Below are 22,500 nucleotides of genomic sequence, written 5' to 3' on the forward strand. Positions count from 1 at the left end.
TTCCAGATACAGGAGATCATTCCTGATACAGGAGATCGTTCCAGATACAGGAGATCATTCCAGATACAGGAGATCATTCCAGATACAGGAGATCATTCCTGATACAGGAGATCATTCCAGATACAGGAGATCATTCCAGATACAGGAGATCATTCCTGATACAGGAGATCATTCCAGATACAGGAGATCATTCCTGATACAGGAGATCATTCCAGATACAGGAGATCATTCCTGATACAGGAGATCGTTCCTACCCACCGCAATAAGACTGTACAATAACTCACCTCTGGCAAAATCCATCACAGTACAATAACAGTGTTGACTGTGTTTCTTGGTTTGTTGTATATAATATATATATAGATATATACTGTACTGTATATATATATAGATATATATATATATATATGTTGACTGTGTTTCTTGGTTTGTTTGTATATACTATATATAGATATATAATGTACTGTATATACTGTGCATTTTATATTTATATTTTCTACTGCTATTTACTGCTATTTTATTGCTTTTCTATTATTCTATTCTATTCTATTCTATTCTATTCTATTCTATTCTATTCTATTCTATTATTTTATTCTATTATTTCTATTATTATCTTATTGCTTCTGTATGCTGCTGTAGCGAAAAAAATTCCCCCTTGGGGATTAATAAAGTAAATACCTACCTACCTACCTACCTATTTGCAGGCTGTTTGCAGCGTGTGCACATATGAATGTGTAAAACATGGTGACAGATGTCTGACTGTGTTCATACATGAGTTGGGAGTTAACTCATCCCATCCTGTGCAGTGTCCTGTCTGTCCTTGGAAATATCATCCCCTCGTGACAGTCTTGAATGTAGCTGAAAGGTTTTATGTCCTTCATTTTGTCATCCAGTTTTGACTGGATTAGCATCATGAACACGTGACGGTAGCACATCTGTGCGTATGGTAGACACCGCAGACAGAATCCAGCTGTGCACACATGAAGCTGCAGCCCACTGGAGCGGTCGGACACTGATGCTGGTCTGACTTGTGGAGGCTATTTCAAGGGTTCTTACTCTGCTTTTAGACCCTAATTTCTGAGATCATTTAGCAAGAATTTAGTTTGACATACTGGCTTCAAATTCATCATTTTCAAATGAGCAGTTTTTGCCCGTTATGAATCTTTATTTTTGCAGGATTTTCAGGCTCTCCTTGTGCCTGCGTGGGTTTTCTCCGGCTGCTGCAGCTTCCTCCTACAGTTCAAACACATCCACCTTGATTGGTGATTCTTGATGCTGGAGGTGTGAACGAGTGGGCAGATGATTAGTCTTTTTACTTTTAGTACGTACTGAAGATATCCTGACAAAGAAGGCGCTGCTGCATGCAGTCTGTTGTGTTGTGTTGTGTTGTGTTGTGTTGTGTTGTGATCTGATCTGATCTGATCTGTTCTGTTCTGATTTGTTCTGATCTGTTCTGATCTGATCTGATCTGTTCTGATCTGTTCTGTTCTGATCTGTTCTGATCTGATCTGTTCTGATCTGTTCTGATCTGATCTGATCTGATCTGTTCTGATTTGTTCTGATCTGTTCTGTTCTGATTTGTTCTGATCTGTTCTGATCTGTTCTGATCTGATCTGTTCTGATCTGTTCTGATTTGTTCTGATCTGTTCTGTTCTGATTTGTTCTGATCTGTTCTGATCTGTTCTGATCTGTTCTGTTCTGATCTGTTCTGATCTGATCTGTTCTGTTCTGATCTGTTCTGTTCTGATTTGTTCTGATCTGTTCTGATCTGATCTGATCTGTTCTGTTCTGATTTGTTCTGATCTGTTCTGATCTGATCTGATCTGTTCTGTTCTGATCTGTTCTGATTTGTTCTGATCTGTTCTGTTCTGATTTGTTCTGATCTGTTCTGATCTGTTCTGATCTGTTCTGTTCTGATTTGTTCTGATCTGTTCTGATCTGATCTGATCTGTTCTGTTCTGATTTGTTCTGATTTGTTCTGATCTGTTCTGATTTGTTCTGATCTGTTCTGTTCTGATTTGTTCTGATCTGTTCTGATCTGTTCTGATCTGTTCTGTTCTGATTTGTTCTGATCTGTTCTGATCTGATCTGATCTGTTCTGATCTGATCTGATCTGTTCTGTTCTGATCTGTTCTGATCTGATCTGTTCTGATTTGTTCTGATCTGTTCTGTTCTGATCTTATCTTTCATACTTTAAACTCGTAACAAATAATTTCAGAACTTTTATACATCCTTTCATTACGTTACGTTTTAACATGAACATGAATTGAAATATTAGTCACTTAACATACGTATTTAACAAACAAAATGGACTAAATTACAGTGTAACTGCACTACAAATCATTAAGATGATCAGCAGAACGAGTTCAACGCATCTTTAAGGCCTCATCAGAACGTAACCGGCCTAAAGGACCAGCTATGTTGCAGGCTAGCAGCTAACGACTACTTTTAATAATCTTTATAGAGCAAAATTCAATGATGCAACATGCACCAAAGTACATTAACATGAGACAACCTTCTCATAACCCCGATTGTTTTTTATGAAAAGTATCTGAACTCCAAACAGTGTGTACGATGTTTTCTCTCTGACTTCATAGAAGCTAATAAGCTAGCGGGAGGTGTCCTTTCAAACACTTTATAACTCGGCAGAAAACCGCCTCCAGTTCACAGCTGAGCTTCTGGCTTGTGAAAATAGTTGAGCTATTAAGACTATTATGATGAAACAATGACGGTGCATTACGTAACACCTCTAAAGACATGTTGGGTTTCAGTCAGGTGTTCTGTATTTCATGGAGATGAGAGATGCAATTTGGAGCGAGTACACTTCCTTTTCAGGTCTCTTCTTTCTATTGCAAACTGCAACCAGGTGGTTCGTCAGCGCCACCTCTTGGCAGCTCAGTCGATGTGACGTATCTTTCACAGCGCACAGGATTGTGGGTCAGAACAGCCAGAGAAGCATGTTGGCCTGCAGACTGCAGAATACGTCAAACCACGTCTTGGATCAAACGAAATGTTTTTCTGGCAAATGTACCAGAGGATGGTACTTATTGGAAAGCACAGGTTGTCTCTGTGTGTTGGGCCTGTGATAGTATGAAGACTGTTCGCCCCATGTCAACTGGGACAGAATCCAGACCCTGTTCACAATAAAGCAGATATTGCTAATGGATGAATGCTAATGGATGAATGCTAATGGATGAATGCTAATGATGGATTGCTAATGGTTGAATGCTAATGTGAGATGCTAATGGATGACAATTTAAAAGCCAATCAGTCTCAAATGAAAATTACACAAGTGTAATGTGATAATCTGAAGCAGGATTCATTTATGTTGACTAGCTAAACTTTTGAAATGGGCAACATTTACATATTCATTGATTCTGTTTAAAAAACATTTTAAATGCAGATAATTATTCAAATTGGAATATTTTTACGTCTTAAAATGTTTTGAAATGATCTTTAAAGTTTTATTGTGAAAAAACACGATATTTAACTATGTGTCTTCATAATAGTTTTTAGACTTATGCCCCATTAGTAGCCACAACACTGATAGATCTTATATAATTAGCCATTGTTGTCCAAATACCATAAAGCCATTTAGCCATAAAGGAGTCTTTCTTTATTATTCCTTCATTAAAATGAACCCTAAACAGAGGAAACAAAGAAGTGCATCCTGAGCCTGAACAATGATCCCTGCTAACATGGAAATATAGACATTAACTTTATTTTAATAAAGGAATCCATCATGCTGTGAAATAATGTGCGTTTTAGGGTGAATTGTACAACAGGTGAAGGGCTGAGACAGAATGGAACCATCTCTGACCTTCAACATTAGTATTTGTGAAGGCAGAAGCTCAAAAAATCCTGCGGTTCCTGTTAAGCGTCATTTTGCTGGTAACTAATGAGCAGCACTAATACGGTCCCTCTTTCAACGGTTCCGTCTCCGTTGCAGAAGCGATTTATCTATTTGTTCAGCTGTTGTGCGCAGAATATTTGTCAAAACAAACCAGTTGCTGTAAACACAAACATCCACATGCTAATATATTGGCTGAATTTATTGGACCTAATCAAGCGTTTGCAATGCATGCTGGGTGATATCAGAACAACCGAAAACCGATATCAAGCAGACACATTTTCTCAGGCTGCATTGGAGACAATTTTTTTAGCTTGTTATCATACAGAGACATTCAAACCGTCAACAGTAATGTGTGATAATGTATCTTGAAATAAATGCATTGTGAAAATGTCAAGTCATTCTTAGTCAGAGCGACTCGACATAAAGCATGAGGAAGCAAGAGGAGGCATGCGAGGACAAAACACAGCTGCAGTTTGTGGGGACAAATTAAAAGGGGGTGCGGGGAATCTGATTTTGGTTTGGGCCGATCCAAAACTATATAAAGTGTGACGGGGAAGATCTGTCGCTGACGCAGCGTTTCTACAGTCTGTGTTCTTCTGCCACCAGTTCTTTCTGTAAATAAAGATTCTTTTCATCTTCAAGATTCATCTTCCGAGAAGTCCTCAGTTCATCTTTTGGTCTAAATGTCATTAAGCAGCAAATAACGCCCATCAAGTGTTGTTATGTTTGGCAATAAATATAAAACCCAGAGATATTTACTGAGTTTCATATCGCTTCATATAATCCCTGTTTCCAGCGTGCATCATGTGTCGCGGTGTGATGTGATTACGATGCAACAGAGCCGGTAGAAACGGTGGAAACGGTCTGCTGAGATCCGATCTGCTGCATCCACATGTTGGTCAGACGTTTCTCCACGTTCTCTGAGCAGTGGAAACACAACGCGTCCTCAATCCGGCCTGGAAGACCAACGACTCAGCAGGTTCGTCAGTTTTATTTTCCTCCATTTAATCTTTAACGATGCCTGGTGCTCCTCTTTCATGTGTTTGGTTGTTGTGAACAGAAACAACTCTCCAGCTGAACTCGACACACAGCAGAAGAGTTTTACTGCAAACTCGTGCTATAAAGCAGCTTTTTAACAATTTAAAAGCCGTGCTGCTCCGTGAGGCTGTTTCACCGAAGCCTCCTCGGGGAAGATTTTATTTCTTTTAGTTTATCTCCTGTAATTTCCGACACACATCAGCTCTGAGAGATCCACAGCAAAGGAGACGCACTGGAACAATTAGTCTGACCCGAATCGTCGGTTCTGGCATTCAGCTTCCTGTTCTTCTGCTGTAGCCAACGTGTTCATCCGGAGCGGAGAAGTGAGATCCGATGTCAAGTGGTCGCATCAAGTGAGTGATGACACAAACATAAATAAATAATGGAATGGAATAAAATCCTCCTCCTACAGATTATTCTTGTTTGGCTGTAAAACACTGAAGTTGTTCTGTTTCAGATGTTTATTTCCTTCAACAAGACATCAATCAAACACCAAGAAACACATGATTATATTTACACAATGAATTACTCTTTCAGAGGGATTCACTGAGGTGTGTGTGTGAGAGAGTGTGTATGTGTATGTGTGTGAGTGTATGTGTGAGTGTGAGTGTGTGTGTGTGTGAGTGTGTGTGTGAGTGTGAGTGTGTGTGTGTGAGTGTGTGTGTGTGAGTGTGTGTGACAGTGTGTGAGAGTGTGTGTGTGTGAGTGTGTGTGAGTGTGTGTGTGTGTGTGAGTGTGAATGTGTGTGTGAGTGTGTGTGAGTGTGTGTGTGTGTGTGAGTGTGTGTGACAGTGTGTGAGAGTGTGTGTGTGTGAGTGTGTGTGAGTGTGTGTGTGTGTGTGTGTGAGTGTGAATGTGTGTGTGAGTGTGTGTGTGTGTGTGTGTGAGTGTGTGTGTGAGTGTGAGTGTGTGTGTGTGAGTGTGTGTGTGTGAGTGTGTGTGACAGTGTGTGAGAGTGTGTGTGTGTGAGTGTGTGTGAGTGTGTGTGTGTGTGTGTGAGTGTGAATGTGTGTGTGAGTGTGTGTGAGTGTGTGTGTGTGTGTGAGTGTGTGTGTGAGTGTGTGTGTGTGAGTGTGTGTGACAGTGTGTGAGAGTGTGTGTGTGTGAGTGTGTGTGAGTGTGTGTGTGTGTGTGTGTGAGTGTGAATGTGTGTGTGAGTGTGTGTGAGTGTGTGTGTGTGTGTGTGAGTGTGTGTGTGTGAGTCTGTGTGTGTGTGTGTGTGGGAGAGTGTGTATGTGTATGTGTGTGAGTGTATGTGTGAGTGTGAGTGTGTGTGTGAGTGTGTGTGTGTGTGAGTGTGTGTGTGTGTGTGAGTGTGTGTGTGAGTGTGAATGTGTGTGTGAGTGTGTGTGTGTGTGTGTGAGTGTGTGTGAGTGTGAATGTGTGTGTGAGTGTGTGTGAGTGTGTGTGTGTGTGTGTGAGTGTGAGTGTGTGAGTGTGTGTGTGAGTGTGAATGTGTGTGTGAGTGTGTGTGTGTGTGTGTGTGAGTGTGTGTGAGTGTGAATGTGTGTGTGAGTGTGTGTGAGTGTGTGTGTGTGTGTGTGAGTGTGAGTGTGTGTGTGTGAGTGTGTGTTTCTCTTGTTTGTTCCTCCACACACACACACACACACACACACACACACACACACACACACACAGACTCACACAATGGAGGAAAATGAGTGAACAAAGGAAGAGGCGGCGTGACTAAATGATGACGTAATCAATGGTCCAATCAGAACCGGGATCTGAAAGGCTTTGTGATGGATGTGATGCGATTCTGATGGAGAGGAAGAGATGAATGTGGATTAAAGTGACATCCAGGCTTGTTTGTGGAAGTGATTGGCTGATGTATAAAACAACTACAGACATATAGTTGTTGACATTAATACTTCCCGTCATAGTACATTAATAATCTGGTATATTTCCCATTCTTTAATGTTTTAAAGTTATTTCTTGACCTATGAAAATATCATCACGACGTCCATTCAGTAGCTGTTTCATTTGATCATCGCCAGACCAGGAGTTTTAGGTTAGGTTAGGTTAGGTAGTTACTTTATTAATCCCCGAGGGGAAATTTTTTCGCTACAGCAGCATACAGGAAGCAATAAGATAATGATAGAATAATAGAAAGCAATAAAATAGCAGTAAAATAGCAGTAAAAAATATTGAATATAAAATATAAAATGCACAGTATATACAGTATATACAGTACAGTATATATCTACATATATTATATACAAAAGTTTCCCAGTTGTCATGAAAATATTCTAATTTCCATATTTTCAGAGCAGCTGAAGGACTTCCTGTCTGTGTCTATGCTCTCCTGTTCAATCATTCGCTCAGTGCTCGTCTTCTCTACAGTTTCAGATCACAAACACAAAAGATCGCACACAGGTGAACATCGCTCCGACCAAACATCACGAGAGGAAATGACACAAGTAGAAAAAGATAAAAAGATCAAGGACTTTCCACTTCTGCTCTGCACTCGGTTCAAACTGTTGTTGAACAAACCTCTTTCTGCTCTTTTCATGTGCTTCTCAGAGTGCTTTTTACCATCGCTTTGATTTAATAACAGCAGAACAGAGATTTCAGCAGTGCACTCTAATGCTTGTCGAGCTTCACTCGCCTGTGTGCCACATAAAAACGGGAAAATCTGAAATGATGAATTGATGGACAATGGAAAACAAGAGGAGACCAAACCCTCAGACCGGTCATGGTCCCACGAGGGTTTACCTGCAACGATCTGGAGCTGTAAATGAAATAAAACGTGGCAGCTTTGTCAGAGAGAAAAGAAAAAGCAGTGGGAACAATATAAACATTTTGTACAAAGTAAAGCAGCAATCAGAAAGAGAAAGAAAAAAAAAAACGAAGGTCTAAAGCAAAGTGAACAAAAGGGAGATATTAAAGAAACTTGATGTAACAATCGCCTTCCTCCTACTTTCAGAGATGATAAAACAGGCATCAAGTTCTCTGTGATTCTATCGATAGCGCTCACAATCTGCATCGCTCCATCAATAACGCCGGTAAAAAAAGAAACAGCGGGTGAGAACAATGTAATTGGTTGCTTGGGAACTCTGAATATCAAATTTTCAACTTTAGTTTCTGTGCATGACTTTATCTAAAGCAAAACCCTGCAATACAATTAAAAGCAAAAGATGTTAGTCTGATATAAAACGAGATTGGACCCAGTTTAAATGTGTTTAAAAGGCTTTTCTTCATCCAGCAAACACTTTCAAGCTCTGCTGTTGGATAAAACGGCTGCTGAGTGTGTAAACGCACGACTGATCAAGACCGATTTGAGGAATCTGATAATATTAAAGGTCTGACTGACATTGAATGACTTTTAAAGAAAGGAAATACTTTCGTAAACATTTTTTTTAAAGCCTCCCAAAATAAAATAAAAAAAACATAAAACTTTGCGTGCTTGGTTTACAAAGAGAAAAAAAAAAAAAGAGGTTTACTTTTATTTCTCTTCACTTGACGGACCTCGAAAATTCAACACTGATGGCCGTTATCAAAGAGAAACTCATTGATTCAATGGTGGGAGCTGCAGCTGACGGGCAGCTGGTGGAGACACCAATGAATGGCTCGTGCATTACTTACAACCCAACAACCCAAACAGGCAACTGTGAAACCACAGGTTACACTTTCCAGCACTTCTCAATCTCAGCTGTATCCAGAAAATAGAGGCGTGAAGGAAAAACACTAGAAGGGAAATGATGGCTTGATTTTCAGTCCTAAGCACTTGAATTGATTGTTTTCCTGGTGCTTTCCATGTCATTATTTAAGGCCTACTTGAGAAAACATCTAGACAGCCATATGGACAGACACATCCAATTTATTTATGATTTCCTTCACTTAGCAGTTTGGTCAGCAACACAGCGAGGAGAAAGCTGTGTATCCAGGCAACAGGCCATCTGTTTTCTCCAACCAATCAAACTTAGATATTCGTCTTGTTCATTTTTCACAGACTGAAACGTGTGACTTGTCATGTTTTTCCACGGTGATGAAGTGAGGAGGAGTATCAGCTTCCTGGACGGAGCAGCGTGCTAATAGAACCCCGGAGACCGACTGCTGGCCTCTGGATGATGGACAGTAAGAGAAGGACCGGGATGGGGAGAGAGTCAGCTGATTGGATCGGGAAAACAAAAGGTAACTGATGGGCGGAGATGGGGAATGTGTTCCTGTGTGCTGCCATCATGTCTGCACTGAGCAACGACTCGGCTCAGACGGTGAATTCCCCCCGCTGAGGCTGACTCAGCTCATCGAGGATAATTACACCACACGGGGATAAACAAGAGCCCTGAAATCTGGAAACCTGCTGGGAGATGGAGCTCTGCATGCTGCCGGAGGTGGTGGCTGGAGATGAGTCAGTTCAAATGGAAATGAAACCAGGGAGGAGTTCAGGACACGAAGGCTGCGGGCGCCGGCGTCCTCAGAAGAACAAGACGGACGACTGATCGGACGTGGACTTTTTGATGATGGATCTTCTTTAACTTTGAGCCTGGAGTAAAAGACGTCCATCTGCCGGGCCGCTCCTTCCTTGGCTAGCTGCTGGGAACTCCCCTGTCTGTCCTCCACTCGGTTTGGACGTGAGACGGCAATTCAATGAGCTTCAAATGTGGAGCGACTTGTGCATTATGATCAGTGAGAAGTCCATATGTTCTCTAATAAGCCTTTTACTTATTGTGTGCAGATCCTTGAGTACTGAGCTCAGTATAATATGATACTTAAAAAAAAGAAAACTATCAGTGGCAAGAATAATAAAAGCAACTTTCACCTGATGTACAGTTAAGAAGAGATTTATAGCTCCTTCAATTAAATAAATAACACAAGCATATGAGAATCATTTCACTTAGCTAAAAAACAACAACCTTATGCTCAATTTCCTGCAGCTTTATTTGATTTAGGATTTGGAAGGTGTGAAACCGTCCCCGAAGTGGTTTCATCAGGATGACACTAAATCGTTTCTGTGTTAATTAAAGGCTAAATTAAATAAAGTGAATACAAAAAATATAAATACTCCCAGCCCAAAGGCTTAGCTGGGGAAATAACTGGGGAAATAAAGTTTTAAATACTTCATTGATTTTCATCATCTGAAATTGAGTTAGAAATATTCCCCTTACATGTCAATATAGCTTAAATAGAAAATGAAAGAGGGAAATAAGAAAGATAACTTAAGTAAGAGGGAAGCAAAAAAAAACGTGTTGCAACCTGGGTGAACATGTCTTTCATGTGACATTACATGATACCATTGAACAACACAGTGTTGTGGGAATGACAAAAGTAGGTCCACCAATAGTGTGTTAGCCTGGAGATGAGCTCAGAACAGGAAGCACGGACTCATAAATGGATAAATATGAAGTGTCAGCTTTGCATGGGTCCACACAACGCATGTAATCCCCCAACATCAAGGACAGAGGGAGAAGTCAGTCAAGGTAACTGACCACCACTGGTCAAATCATTTCACATATAAAGACAAAGAAGCATTGAAGGGGAAAAAAAAGTGCAGTGAAAAAGAAATGCAGCATCCTTGACTTCATTATCAGAAATATTCTAAAAGGTTTAATCGCTTTAGCTGACTGCTGTCGTCTTGGTTTTCTTTTTTTATCCTGGTGCTCAAATATAGAAAACACACAAAGGTTAACTCTTTAAAAAAGAAGAAGAAGAAGAAGAAGAAGAAGAAGAAGAAGAAGAAGAAGAAGAAGAAGAAGAAGAAGAAGAAGAACCTACCTGTGTCCCCCCACACCGGCAGGTACTCGTCCTGCTGGATGTCCAGCATGATCTCCAGGCCGTTCCCTGTTCCTCCCTTCATGGTGGTGCGGAGCGTCTTTCCTTCCTCTGCAGCGTTGAACATGTAGCACTTCCCGTACCTGGTGAACACCTGAGAGGAGAGAGACTGATCAGTGAGGACTCGTTAACAACTGTGTTTCCTAAACTAGCACCCTGCTTAGGTTCAGGCACCGAAGCCACTTGGTTAGGAGAAGATAAAAGTTTGGTTGAAATGATTATTCATACACCTGCTCGATGTTGCTTAACTTTAAAACAACTGTCGGTCGTAATCAGGCTCCTGACTGCACACCGATCAGGCTAACCAACGGATGACGGTTTGGCCCCGAGCATTTTAGAAATTAAACTGTACATTTATAGAATAATAATGAGCTATAATTAGATTTGTTACATTACCAGGCTTCAAGAACACCTTTGAACCTGGATCGTACTGGATATTGCAAGAAATGTTGATTGCAAATGATAATTGCAAATGTGTGAAGTTCAGAGCAGCATCCTTTTTATATGTATCCTCAATGGACAGTTAATAGACATCTCTGAACAAAGAATGTTGTTGATGTTTAACACACACACACACACACACACACACACACACACACACACACACACACACACACACACACACACACATTTAAGTGTTTCCCTCGGTGAAGGACAGGTTTGACAATAAAGTGCAGCATGCCAGAGAGACACTTTCCTTCACTCTCACATCCTCCATCTTTCTTCCTCCCGGAGGACTGAACTCAGTCACATGAACAACAAGTAAAAAAAAAAACAGGGGCCATTTGTAATCACTTAAAGCAGAAAGCACCTGGACCAAACTTCAGCAAATAAATCAGAAACTTTCCATTCCTGTCACTTGTTTATATGTGTGTATGTGTGTGTGTGTGTGTGTGTGTGTGTGTGTGTGTGTGTGTGTGTGTGTGTGTGTGTGTTAACAATGCAATGTAACACTCCTATTAGAGATACTGGACAACAATTTATTCTCCAGTAATGTCTCTGCACCACCAACCTCACCAAGAGGCGCCAAATGGCTCGGAGACATTCATGAATAATAAATTGAGTCAAAATTGCAGTGGAGTGAGCCGGTTTGGGAAGTAAGTGTGTGTGTGTGTGTGTGTGTGTGTGTGTGTCAGTGCGCATGTAACACAAGCAAACATGTAAATGAGATTGTAGTTGTGAGGTCTCCGCTCATGAATAGTAATCACCATAACAACCGTCTACTTCGACGCTGCCACGACTGATTGAAAGGAAGTAATAGATGAAGACGACTTTAATAAATCAAGAGTAACAACGTTCTCCGGACCCCGATCAACGAAATGAAAATTTAAACATCAGTGCGATGTTTTCGATCTTGCCGTGTCAGCAGTGGGTCTGTGTTGTAAAATCATTTCCACCTGCTATTCTCAAGCAATGGACTCCAGCTTTATGAAACTGTCTGGCAGTAAACATCCAGTTTGTTCTTGCAACAGTTTACAAGTTGATTTAATAATTTGGAGGCTTCAGATTGTGCTGCTTTTAAGTTGAACTATACAACAAGTAGTTCCAACCCAGAGATCTGATTGGTCAACATTCAGAACGTGCTCAAATCAGCGTAACAGCACAACCTGCTCATCACTAAATTTTTACATATAATATACGATGTAATGTTGATCTTAATGTGACCCATATGGCGAAGTCTGGTCTTTTTTGGTCCTTATTTGTTGCTCCGAGCATCCGTATCGTAAAACCACACATCTAGGGACGGCTAGCTGGACAGGTTTGTTTTTAACACATGATACGGTGCTAAAATCTTAAAAACAAAACAGCGGATATCTTACTTCCAACCAGACTGAGCTAGCTGAGCAGTTTAGTGTTTCTATGTTCTGTATTCATTCAGTTTGAGCAAGCATCTCTATAAAAAGCAATAAAACGGATTAGAAATCCTCTCTGTTGCTAGGCTCGTTGCTAGGGGTCGGACTACTTCCTGTAGTAGTAAACATTGCATACATTACATTCGCTTCTACTGACGCGACTGATTGTTTTCCAGTTCTAAGTCATACCCCATGCATCGCCATGGAAATGAAGATCGCACTAACAAAAAGTTGTGTATTTTGAGAGCAAATTGCTCCACAATATGAAAACATTTTGATTACATATTTTATTTCGATGGTTTGTTTTAACGTGATAATAATCACTCTCGGGTAATATTGTTTAATTGCATCGTACTAGGAATTATTTTTAATATTTAGTCCAGCATGTTAATATCAATGACAGTATAAACACTATAACCCCCTTGATATGATCCTACACAGTTCAGCAGCACCACAAACTGCAGCCTCCAAAACTATCAGTCTGTTTCGACAAATATCAAAAATGATCTTCATGAAGGTCAAATGTAGTGCAGGTCTGTTTAATTAGATGTCATTAGTTTTAGCTTGGAGTAATCTGTGACTGCATATCCTGACATCTTGTGAGAATGATAATAAACGGTGTAATATCTTTAAGCTGTATATCTCATGAAGGAGCTGCAGATGAACCCTTCGTCTACAAAGAAAAAAAAGAAAAAAAGAGCTAATGCAGAAGCCTCTTAAAGGATCACACAACGAGCCGAGCTTGGAAGAGACCCAGCAAGCTTCTTCTGTTGTGGGACAAACAACATTCGCCAGGTCAGAAGCAGCGATCACGAGTCGCCATCCGGATAACATCCAGACGCAGTTCCAGGTGGACCCACTTCAAAATACCTTCAACAAGCTTTCAAGAAATATTGATGTCGTGTGAAAGATAATGTATGCTTCACTTTCTAACTTATAAATAAATCAGTGGCAACGGGAAGTCACAATTCTGACTTTGAAACTCAAGTTTGAAATTACAGTGTTATCATAATGTCAGTGAACCCTTTACTTGAGGCAATTATATTCAAGTTCAAAGCATATAGCGCTGTGACAAGCTATATCTTCATATAGCTTACTGTAATTATGCAGTCATTCCAAATTGACTAATGAGGCATAAAACTGGGGAAATGTTCCTCTTCCACTTCCCATCCCACTTCATATTAACAGGGCAGTGGGCTGGTTGAACCCAGCTGTTTGTCCTCTATGTAGATGAGAGGAAGACGTCTTGGTTATTGTTCATTATAGATCCTCTGCATGTTAATAAAGCTCAAAAGGCACTCCAGCTGACAGAAAGCAGGATTTACGTCTCTTACTTTTACAATAACGTCTTATTTCTTGATTTTCCTGTATTGTGGCCAATCAAGGCGACCAGTTCTTAATAATCTTGGCCTCTTCTGCACAAAATGTTCCCACTCGATGGTTCAAGATTGGTTATAAATTCACAGCCAAGAAAGAAACACCTTGTCATTGGGTTTTTAAAGGGGCTACAATCAGACCTGATGTTGACAAGTAATGTTCTATATTGTGAAAAAAAAAGTCCTCAGCTGATAGCTGCTCTTTCACTGCTGCAGTGTTTTAAGATGGATTTTTCATTTCATGCTCCTCCTCCTTTGTTGACACCGGCCCTCTTATGGACGGTTTAGAGACGTGATTGATCGACTAACTAACGCCGTGCTGCCGATCAGAGGAATATGAGGCGTCGCGTTAGAGGTTCATTCACCTCTGAAAAACAGAGGTGCTGCTGACAGATATGCGTCTGCACAAAATAGATGAGGCTGCATGGAGCGAAGTTACGAGGACAGCAGATAAATATTCAGGGAAACCATCACTCCTCGTTTGCTGGTACAAGAAGTGGAGGCATTTTTATTCTGCACAGACAGAGAGGAGCAACACCTCATTAGTCCTCTATGGTGGTGGTCCGACATCAAACAGCAAGGCTCCACTTTACTGCACAGAATTCAGTTGTATTTGCAGAAACTGTGTTGACATCAAGCGGCAACCAGCAGTGACGTCACCCGTTGGTTTGTGAACGGCTGTAATGAAGCTTCCAGTTCGGAATTTGGTCAGCACCCTCTTCTTAGTTCGGAGCAGGAAGTGACCATATTTGGACGAGCTGGGGGCGGAGCCAGCAGTGGAGCTGACTCAATCTAATTTGAAAACCGTCGATACTACGTCCCACCCACTGATAGCTCTAACCTGACTGTACCAAAGGCCTGTCAATCAAACAGACACGCTCCCAAAAACACATCTTTTCGAAGCTTATTTTTATAATTAATGATGAGATTAAAACCGAGATAACTCGTGGAGGAAGTTGAATGGGAGTCTATGGAGCCGGAGGCTTTTTGGAGCCGACCTCTCGTGGTACTCGGTGGTACAGTATTGCAGCTGAAGACACTTCTGGATCAGAACCATTTTACAGACCTGAAGCTACGAACTCTTTTATATACAGTCTGTGGTTGACCTGCAGCATGTTACCTTGACTTCTTCTAAATGAAAGCCTTTTCTAAAGATGAATTAGATGAACTTAATTTAATTGTCCAAACCCTCCAGAAACTGAAGATTTCCTTTTAACCATCGCTGGCTACTTGGCCTGTACTGTTAAAAATGAATTACTCAGCAGTCATTTGTTATTCTGTTACACATTTGTGTGTGTGTGTGTGTGTGTGAGATGCAAGCACGGATTGATCCGAATATTTTCTTTCAGGGCAGCTGGTTCCCAAACGTCTACTGTCAACATCTCTTTTAGCCCCTGGCTTTTTTTTTCATATAGGAAAGAATTGCTTTCAGGGGGACACTGCTCGTCCCTCGTTCACTCCTTATGTCAAGACTGATGATGTTTGACAGACAGGACCACGGCCGGGTCAACGTCCCATTAGACCTCAACCAGACAGGGAGGCTCCTCTTCAGCCGCTGGATGACAAAGGCACTAACAGAACCTTGACAGCGGGGTTCTGTTATTCTGCAGAAGCTCTCTGCTGACCTTGTCTTTGTCTCCCTTCTCTTTATCACTTCTCTGCTGAGCCGCCACCTCAGGTAGAGCTGTCAGGTGGGAGAAGGTAATGAGTTCTCAAACCTGTCAAGAAATGTAAAGTAGCACAGGAAACACTGCTCTGCCTGAAAAATGTGTTATGGTGAAAAAAGGCTTATCAATTCTCATTTAACAAGTGAGCTGCAGCAGCGGAAAGACAAATAGCTAATATCAGTGTCTGCATTAGGAAGTTTGTTGCAGCTGTCCCAGGGGAAAAGTTGTCTGTAATAAACGAGACCATGACAGACTGCTCTCGACTGTCGTTTTGGGATATTCATCTGTTTTTGATTATTTGGGGTCGATTTAGTGTCAAGATAATCTGCTTTAATTTGGAGTTAGCTCTTTTTTTTTTTTAAAGCGGCTCTCATCAATGTCTTTTATGTAAACAGCTGCTTAAATTACAACATATAATGTCAAAGCTAATAGCTCGAAGTCTACTGGGTGTGGAAATATGTGGTGGCGACACGGCTTCACACTTAAATAAAGACATGAAACACTTGCTGGTTATTGACCCTTTTTCCAAGTCGGATGAAAATATCATTGCAAAGTCTTATCAGCATGTACAGAATAAAACTGGGCCTCTGACCTTTGACCTCCTCCCAAAGTTTATGTTGTACCACAGACAGCTTCTGGGTCTAAAAAATGAGGTCAATGCAGAAGTGTCTTAAGCTGCAATACCAGCGAGTGCCACTAGAGGTCGGCTCCAAAAAGCCTCCGGCTCCATAGACTCCCATTCAACTTCTCTCATCAAATCCAAAGTGAATAAAATGTGTCCATCAGTTATCTCGGTGTTGTTAGCTAAAGTCACTCCTTCTTATTAGTTTTCTGGAGGTCCATCTGAAAATAATCCCTCATTCATTAGAAAAGAAGATTCAAGAAGACCTGTTTTTGGGGGCGTGTCTGTTTGATTGACAGGCCTGTGGTGATTTCAGGTTGCGGCTATCATGGGCGGGACGTAGTATCGTCAGGTTTCCAATCAGATCGGTCAGATCCACCGCTGGCTCCTCCCCCAGCTCGTCCAAATATGGTCACTACCGAATCCAAACTCTTTCAAACTAGCAAGATGGTGCCGGCCAAACTCCAAACATGAGGCTTCATAACGGCCGTTCAAAAACCAATTTGTGATGTCACTGTTGGTTGCATCTTGTGTTGTACACACGTTGAAGTACATCACAAATGTCAAGCCTAAAAAATATGCACAGCCATCCAGTCAAATTTTTCCTAAGAGATTAATGGAAGCAAATCATTATGAATAGTTGCTTAGCATATGAATAATGTTAAACCATTAACTCAGTACTGAGTTTACTTCTAGATATTAAAATTAAATGGCTCTAATAAGGTCAGTGTTTGTTTACAGTGAGACTCATCTGCTACAAAATGGAATTAATTCAATAGATAACTAATGTTGCTTTAACTTTATGCCTTGTGATAGCAAAGTTTTAATTCATGCTGGGACTAGTTTGTTTTGTTCTCTGTTCTTTTTGTTGCTGCTATATTACTAATTGAGTCGGGCTACTGTATGAAATGTCAGAGTAGTCGAACTCGCCTGCAGCCAATAGCACATTAGTTTCAGTGTATTCAGGCCAAAGGGTCTGAGAGGCATCCTGCGAGCGAGAGAACGCGTATCTCGGCTGCCAATTAAAATGCCTTTTGACCAACAAAATACATCACATTAGCATTCAGAGCCGCGAGTGTGAATGTCTGGAAAGAGCAGAGCTGCAAACACGCCGTGACCTCATCTGTTTGCTGCGTAGCGCCTCCCAAAGTGTAGGAAGTCAAAGACGAGGCGGCATCAGTGTACATTCCTGTCATAATCAAAGGTCAGTTGTTCACACTTAAACATGCTCCTGGGTAACACATGTTATATGTACTCATGAGGTGCAACAGTTTTAAGCTCTAAATTTCTGACCTTGACTAAAGTAGTCGCTTAAATTCCTCATATTTTGATGGTCACAGACCTTTTTACTATTCTAAATTCATCTTGCTTTCTTCCTTCAAACCTATTTCGTTATCACTGCTTTGCAAACGACTCGCTGAAATGATGCCAAGTTAAAGAAAGAAAGAAGAAGAAAAAAAAGAAAAAAACTGGCAGATTAATTCTCCAGAAAAAAGGGGGATGCTATCTTTTCTTTATGTTTGTCTCATTCCCCGCTGGCACCTTAATTTATCTCCTTCTGTCCATGTGGTGTCCAATGCCCTCAAAACACCCCGAAGTGCAACCGCTCTCAACGTTGCTGACGCAGCAAAGCGGTATCTACCACGAGAAGCAGCTTGTTTTACCGTATCTGCCGTGTTGGCTCCCGTTCAAACATCTTTTTCATTATTACTGGAGTTGATTCAGCGATGCAGGCGGGCCGCTTTCCGTCGAAAATCGATAAACAGACAGACAAAATGATGAGGACTTTGCATTTGTAATATCACGGTCTGCTTGAGATTGGACTGAGCTCCTTCCTGAAGAGCTTGTTCATCAGATGCTGCACGCTGACTTTGCTATTACTTTCTGTCAGTTGTGGCGTCGACGCACCTTTATGAAACGTCCCGTCCAAACAAAACCAAAGGAGGAAGTGGCGAGAGCTGCATTCAGGGTTTGTACCTGGATGACTCACCACTTGCTAACCCGCTTGTATTTTTCCATTACAGAATAAGCAGGTAATAAGACACTTGTCTGGCTCTTCACATTTGCTTTTGCTGGCAGGCGGGATATAAAGTGAAAAGCACTGAAGAGCAAATTGAAATGTTAAACAGCAGTCCGCCAAACTGGGTTTTTATCAGTTCTCGCCTCAAACTTTTCAAGGTTACAGCACTTCTTGCACGAGCTGTCCATCGTGATCCGCTGTTATTGTTTGACAAATCAATATCCATTATGGGAGAATTTAGCAGGCGTTTTATGATAAAACCCAATCGGAGAGGGAGCTTGAGGGTGAAGAAAAGAGGGCCCCTTTTATCCCGAAGGCTTACCGGGAGAAGAAGGAAAGGAGTGAAGTTTATGAAAAAGGTCTTTGAGTTGCAAGGTGTGCACTTTCTCCGCTGCACGGCGGCAGTAAAAGTGGTTGTACTGCTGGGGGGATAAATAATGCAGAGAGCTGCTGAGTTAGTGACAGGGTTGGCAACGAGCATGAGAGAGGAGGGGTTTAAGCACACACACACACACACACACACACACACACACACACACACACACACACACACACACACACACACACACACACACACACAGTTGCTTCACTCATCATTATGCTCTGTGCACACCACTCTACTACCTGCATGCCAAGCTAGCTTCCCGTGCAACTTAAAACGCTGTCGCATCGCCGGACGTATTTCACGTCACATTAAACAAATCCTGCCATTTACATGACATGTTGGGAGTTTTATGGAACGTATTTATCATTGCACCCTAATGTCATTTTACCATGCCAGTCTATAATATTTTATTTTACAAGGCGGTGAATAAGTGAGGCAGGGCTGCGATAGGACACAAAGGACTCCAGTGACTGCTGCCAGCGAGATATTTATGTGTTTGGAGAGAGGAGGGGATGCAAACTACCAAGAGAGCAAGAGAGAGATATAAAATGAGACGAAGGAAACAGAGAAAGTAAAAGGAATTTATCGGTCATCCAGAAACAAACACCGCAAGAATGAAAAAGTGAATGAAATCCCTGGTGAACTTTAACCGGCGTTTCTGGGTTGCGTTCAAGAAAATTTGAGCTTAAGAGTTTAAACAAACGAGGGACAGAATCAGAGGACCCGATCGATTACGATGCTGTTCTATGGATAGGCGGTTGGTCTGTTCAGCGAAGCTCTTCACTTTTAATTTCCTGTCTTATTCATCATCATCATCAGAGATGCCTTTCATCTTTTCCCCCCTTTTAACTATTCTCTATGGAGAGCAAACATCTTTTAAACATCGACTTCTCACGGTTTCATGTCAAACCCATCATGGAGCTACAGGCACATGGATGCTGTTAACAGGAGAGCATGCGGACAGACAGAAAGCTGACAGGAGCGTTGCAGTGTCATCCATCATCATCATGTATGGAGGCTTCTGGCTCACCACTATGCAGAAGGACAAACCTTAAAGGAGCAGTTCAATATTTAAGGAAATGTGGCTGTTTGCCTTCAAAAAGTGACACCAGATGATTGATGTGATTCTAACGTGTGTGTGTGTGGGCTGGAGTCGGGATGAGGGATTGGAGGGGGGGCGGGGGGGGTTCGGTTAATATGATGACTAGAGGCAGGAAAGAAGCTTCTCTGCTGTCAGAGTGAGAATATGTCCACCAACACCTGTAAAACTGGAGTATTATTATGATCTATCTTGGACAGTCGGTTTGACTCGATATCAGTCGGGATTGTTTTCCAATACCTCAACTCAGAGTAGCTTCCAATATTGAACACCAGTGCCCTTTTTAAAAAAAATAATTATTCAAACTAAATTAAAGTGTAAAGCTCTCCGGGTTCATTTCTGTGTAACATGACAAGAGTTCAGGCATTTCTAGGGGAGCTAACTAATAAGTCTGTGACCCACAATAGTGTGATGGCAACTAATGATGGCAACACTGATTTTTTTACAGTGCTGTATTTGAAGTGGACTGGTCACATAATGGCACATTAAAAACATCAATACTGGCGGCCAATACCGGATCTGGCATATCGGATCTGTGCATAGCTAGCTACTGACCGGAGATAAAAAATAAAAAAAAACACCCGGGAGAGGTGTCAGGAGGGAAATTATCCCAAAATGGTAAATTGTTTGATTTTTTTGGTTTTGGACTCGACCACAAATTGAACTTCTGCCATCCACCCTTTTAACCACAGAGTAAAAACCTGAGCTGCCTTCATCGAGAGAGGAACGGCACCGGCCAAAACCAGTGGAGGCCCCAGCCAGGTGGCTGCCACCACCTGCAGAGTCACAGAGGGACGTCACATGACGCGGGTGAGAGTCCAGTCCAGCAGCTATGATGTCCTTGGAAGTTCATCACATGAATATGAGCGAAGGAAGTGACAGACAGATAGAAAACATAGAAAAAAACGCAAAAAGTGAAGCAATGGGTTTATTTTCTGTTCCCAACTCCGAGTCAGGACCGTTTAAAAATAAATAAATATATATATATGTTTACTGCTGACCGTGAAAAAGGAAAATCTACCCCTTTGGTTTAAAAAAAAAAAAAAAAAAAAAGATATCAAACTTCCACTTATTCAGCATTCTACAGCCGGTCTTAAAAAAGTTTGCTCTGTAAGCACTAAAGCTTCCAATGCAGCACGTCTGTATTAGAAGCAGGAAAGGTGAATTAAAACGTATTCATCTTCGAACCCTGCGCCACTACACTCCTTTCCTCATTACAGTCTGAACTCCTCAAGGTCCTCGGGTCTCAGAGACATCAAATAAAATGAAAGTTACTTTTGGGTCGAACATCTTGTGCCTGAATAATAATTGCGCTGCTCTCCTTCCCTTCGACGACACGCTCGTCTTTGCAGGAGCAGAAAACTTCACACGTCAGTCATGTCGGTGTGCAGAAGGCGTCCGGATATAGCAGTGGACTGCTAGCTGTCACCTCACACTCATCAATCACATCACACACGCCGACTCATTATTTTTAATAAGTCACCTCTCAGTGACGGCCGCTGGGGCTCGGCTGAGTAATGGACCAGGTGTGAGGACCTGTGGCAGGTCCTAATCACAGACAGGAAACCAACTCATCTGACCGGGTGACATGTCTCCCTCGCAATGAGAGGACGTTAGTTCAGCATTGTTGCGTAATACATTCCTGAGATTTACAGTCGTTGTCATTGGTGGCATGAAAAGGACTTAAAGAGGGCAGATCGTATGAAAGTCAAAGCATTTCGAGAGGAACCTTTTAAAAACAGGACGGTTCCTGGTTTGTGAGACTTTTCTTCCCATCAGCGCTGTCCTATAAATGGACCTGGGAGCTTCCTGAAACCCTGACGTGGTCAACACCAGCAACAAAGCCTCATTATCCCTTAATATCTAATGAGGCTTGCAGTTCAGCTCCCAAACGACGACGAAAAGGTTCAAAACAAAACATCCATTAATTCATTCAATGTGGGAACGACAGCAGCTCCGCTCACATGTGCTCTGAAAACACACATTTCTACGGATGCATGAGGATTGTAAACCAGCTGGATTCACCTTCATATTAGACGAATCTGCAACACAGCTTACAAACCAACAAGCCAGAGAAGCGAAGGTGTGGAGGTCGAGCGGTGGATTAGTGAAACAACCCGGACCTTCACATGGAAGACTGCAGTTTGTGTCAAATTAAAGGTCTGAAATTTTGAAAAAATTAGCCACACCAGCAGCATGGCTCTAAAAAAAGACATTCATCAGTTTCCCCTTCAGGAGAAACAACCCTGAAAGAAACTAAATACAAACGTACTCAGAAATGCAGTTACGGCCAGTAACTTATATTTATTTACTTAGTTCCCGTAGCAACCGTTTCATTTCCGCTCAGTGAGAGTTCATCGTGCACTAAAAGTCACGCTAATGTCTGTTTCTCTGCTCTGCTGTGTTTCATGAACACAGAATATCAACATTTTTCTTCATACGCGCTACCGTTACTGTAATGTAGCGTTAGCAGTCTTCACAGGAAAGTACCAAAAGCAGGTTGACATTTGTATTTTTGAGGAAAACGCCATTTATTGGATGCATTGTCATAAAGATTGGTTCATGCATTCATCAGGAGGAAAATGCAAATACTCTGATTAGGTCTTAATCATCAAACGGGTCAAATTCTTAATTTGTCCAATCACTGCAAACATAATAACATTCACATCAGCCTCTGTTGTACTTTCTGTTTACTGCTAATTAGCAAATGTTGATATGATTACATGGTAAATTAAGAACATGGTAAATATTACGCTCATTAGAAATAAGCACATTAACACTGTCGCTGCGAGCGTATTTGTATTCTGGTGTTGAGCTC

General features: G+C 41.5%; 1 protein-coding gene across 3 annotated transcripts in view; it reads right to left on the reverse strand.

The window, feature by feature from the left end:
• asic2 (acid-sensing (proton-gated) ion channel 2) overlaps positions 1-22,500 on the reverse strand; it is a 298,844-nt gene that overhangs the window by 18,988 nt on the left and 257,356 nt on the right. For all 3 annotated transcript variants that reach the window (XM_069165354.1, XM_069165355.1, XM_069165353.1), the window contains one exon: positions 10,604-10,754. In XM_069165354.1, coding sequence (XP_069021455.1) covers positions 10,604-10,754 — 151 coding nt within the window. The remainder of the gene's footprint in view (positions 1-10,603; positions 10,755-22,500) is intronic.

Source organism: Embiotoca jacksoni, unplaced genomic scaffold (genome assembly GCF_022577435.1).
Source record: "Embiotoca jacksoni isolate LCO1_2020_lvr unplaced genomic scaffold, fEmbJac1.0.p SCAF_34, whole genome shotgun sequence".
In the NCBI taxonomy this organism is placed as follows: Eukaryota; Metazoa; Chordata; class Actinopteri; family Embiotocidae; genus Embiotoca; species Embiotoca jacksoni.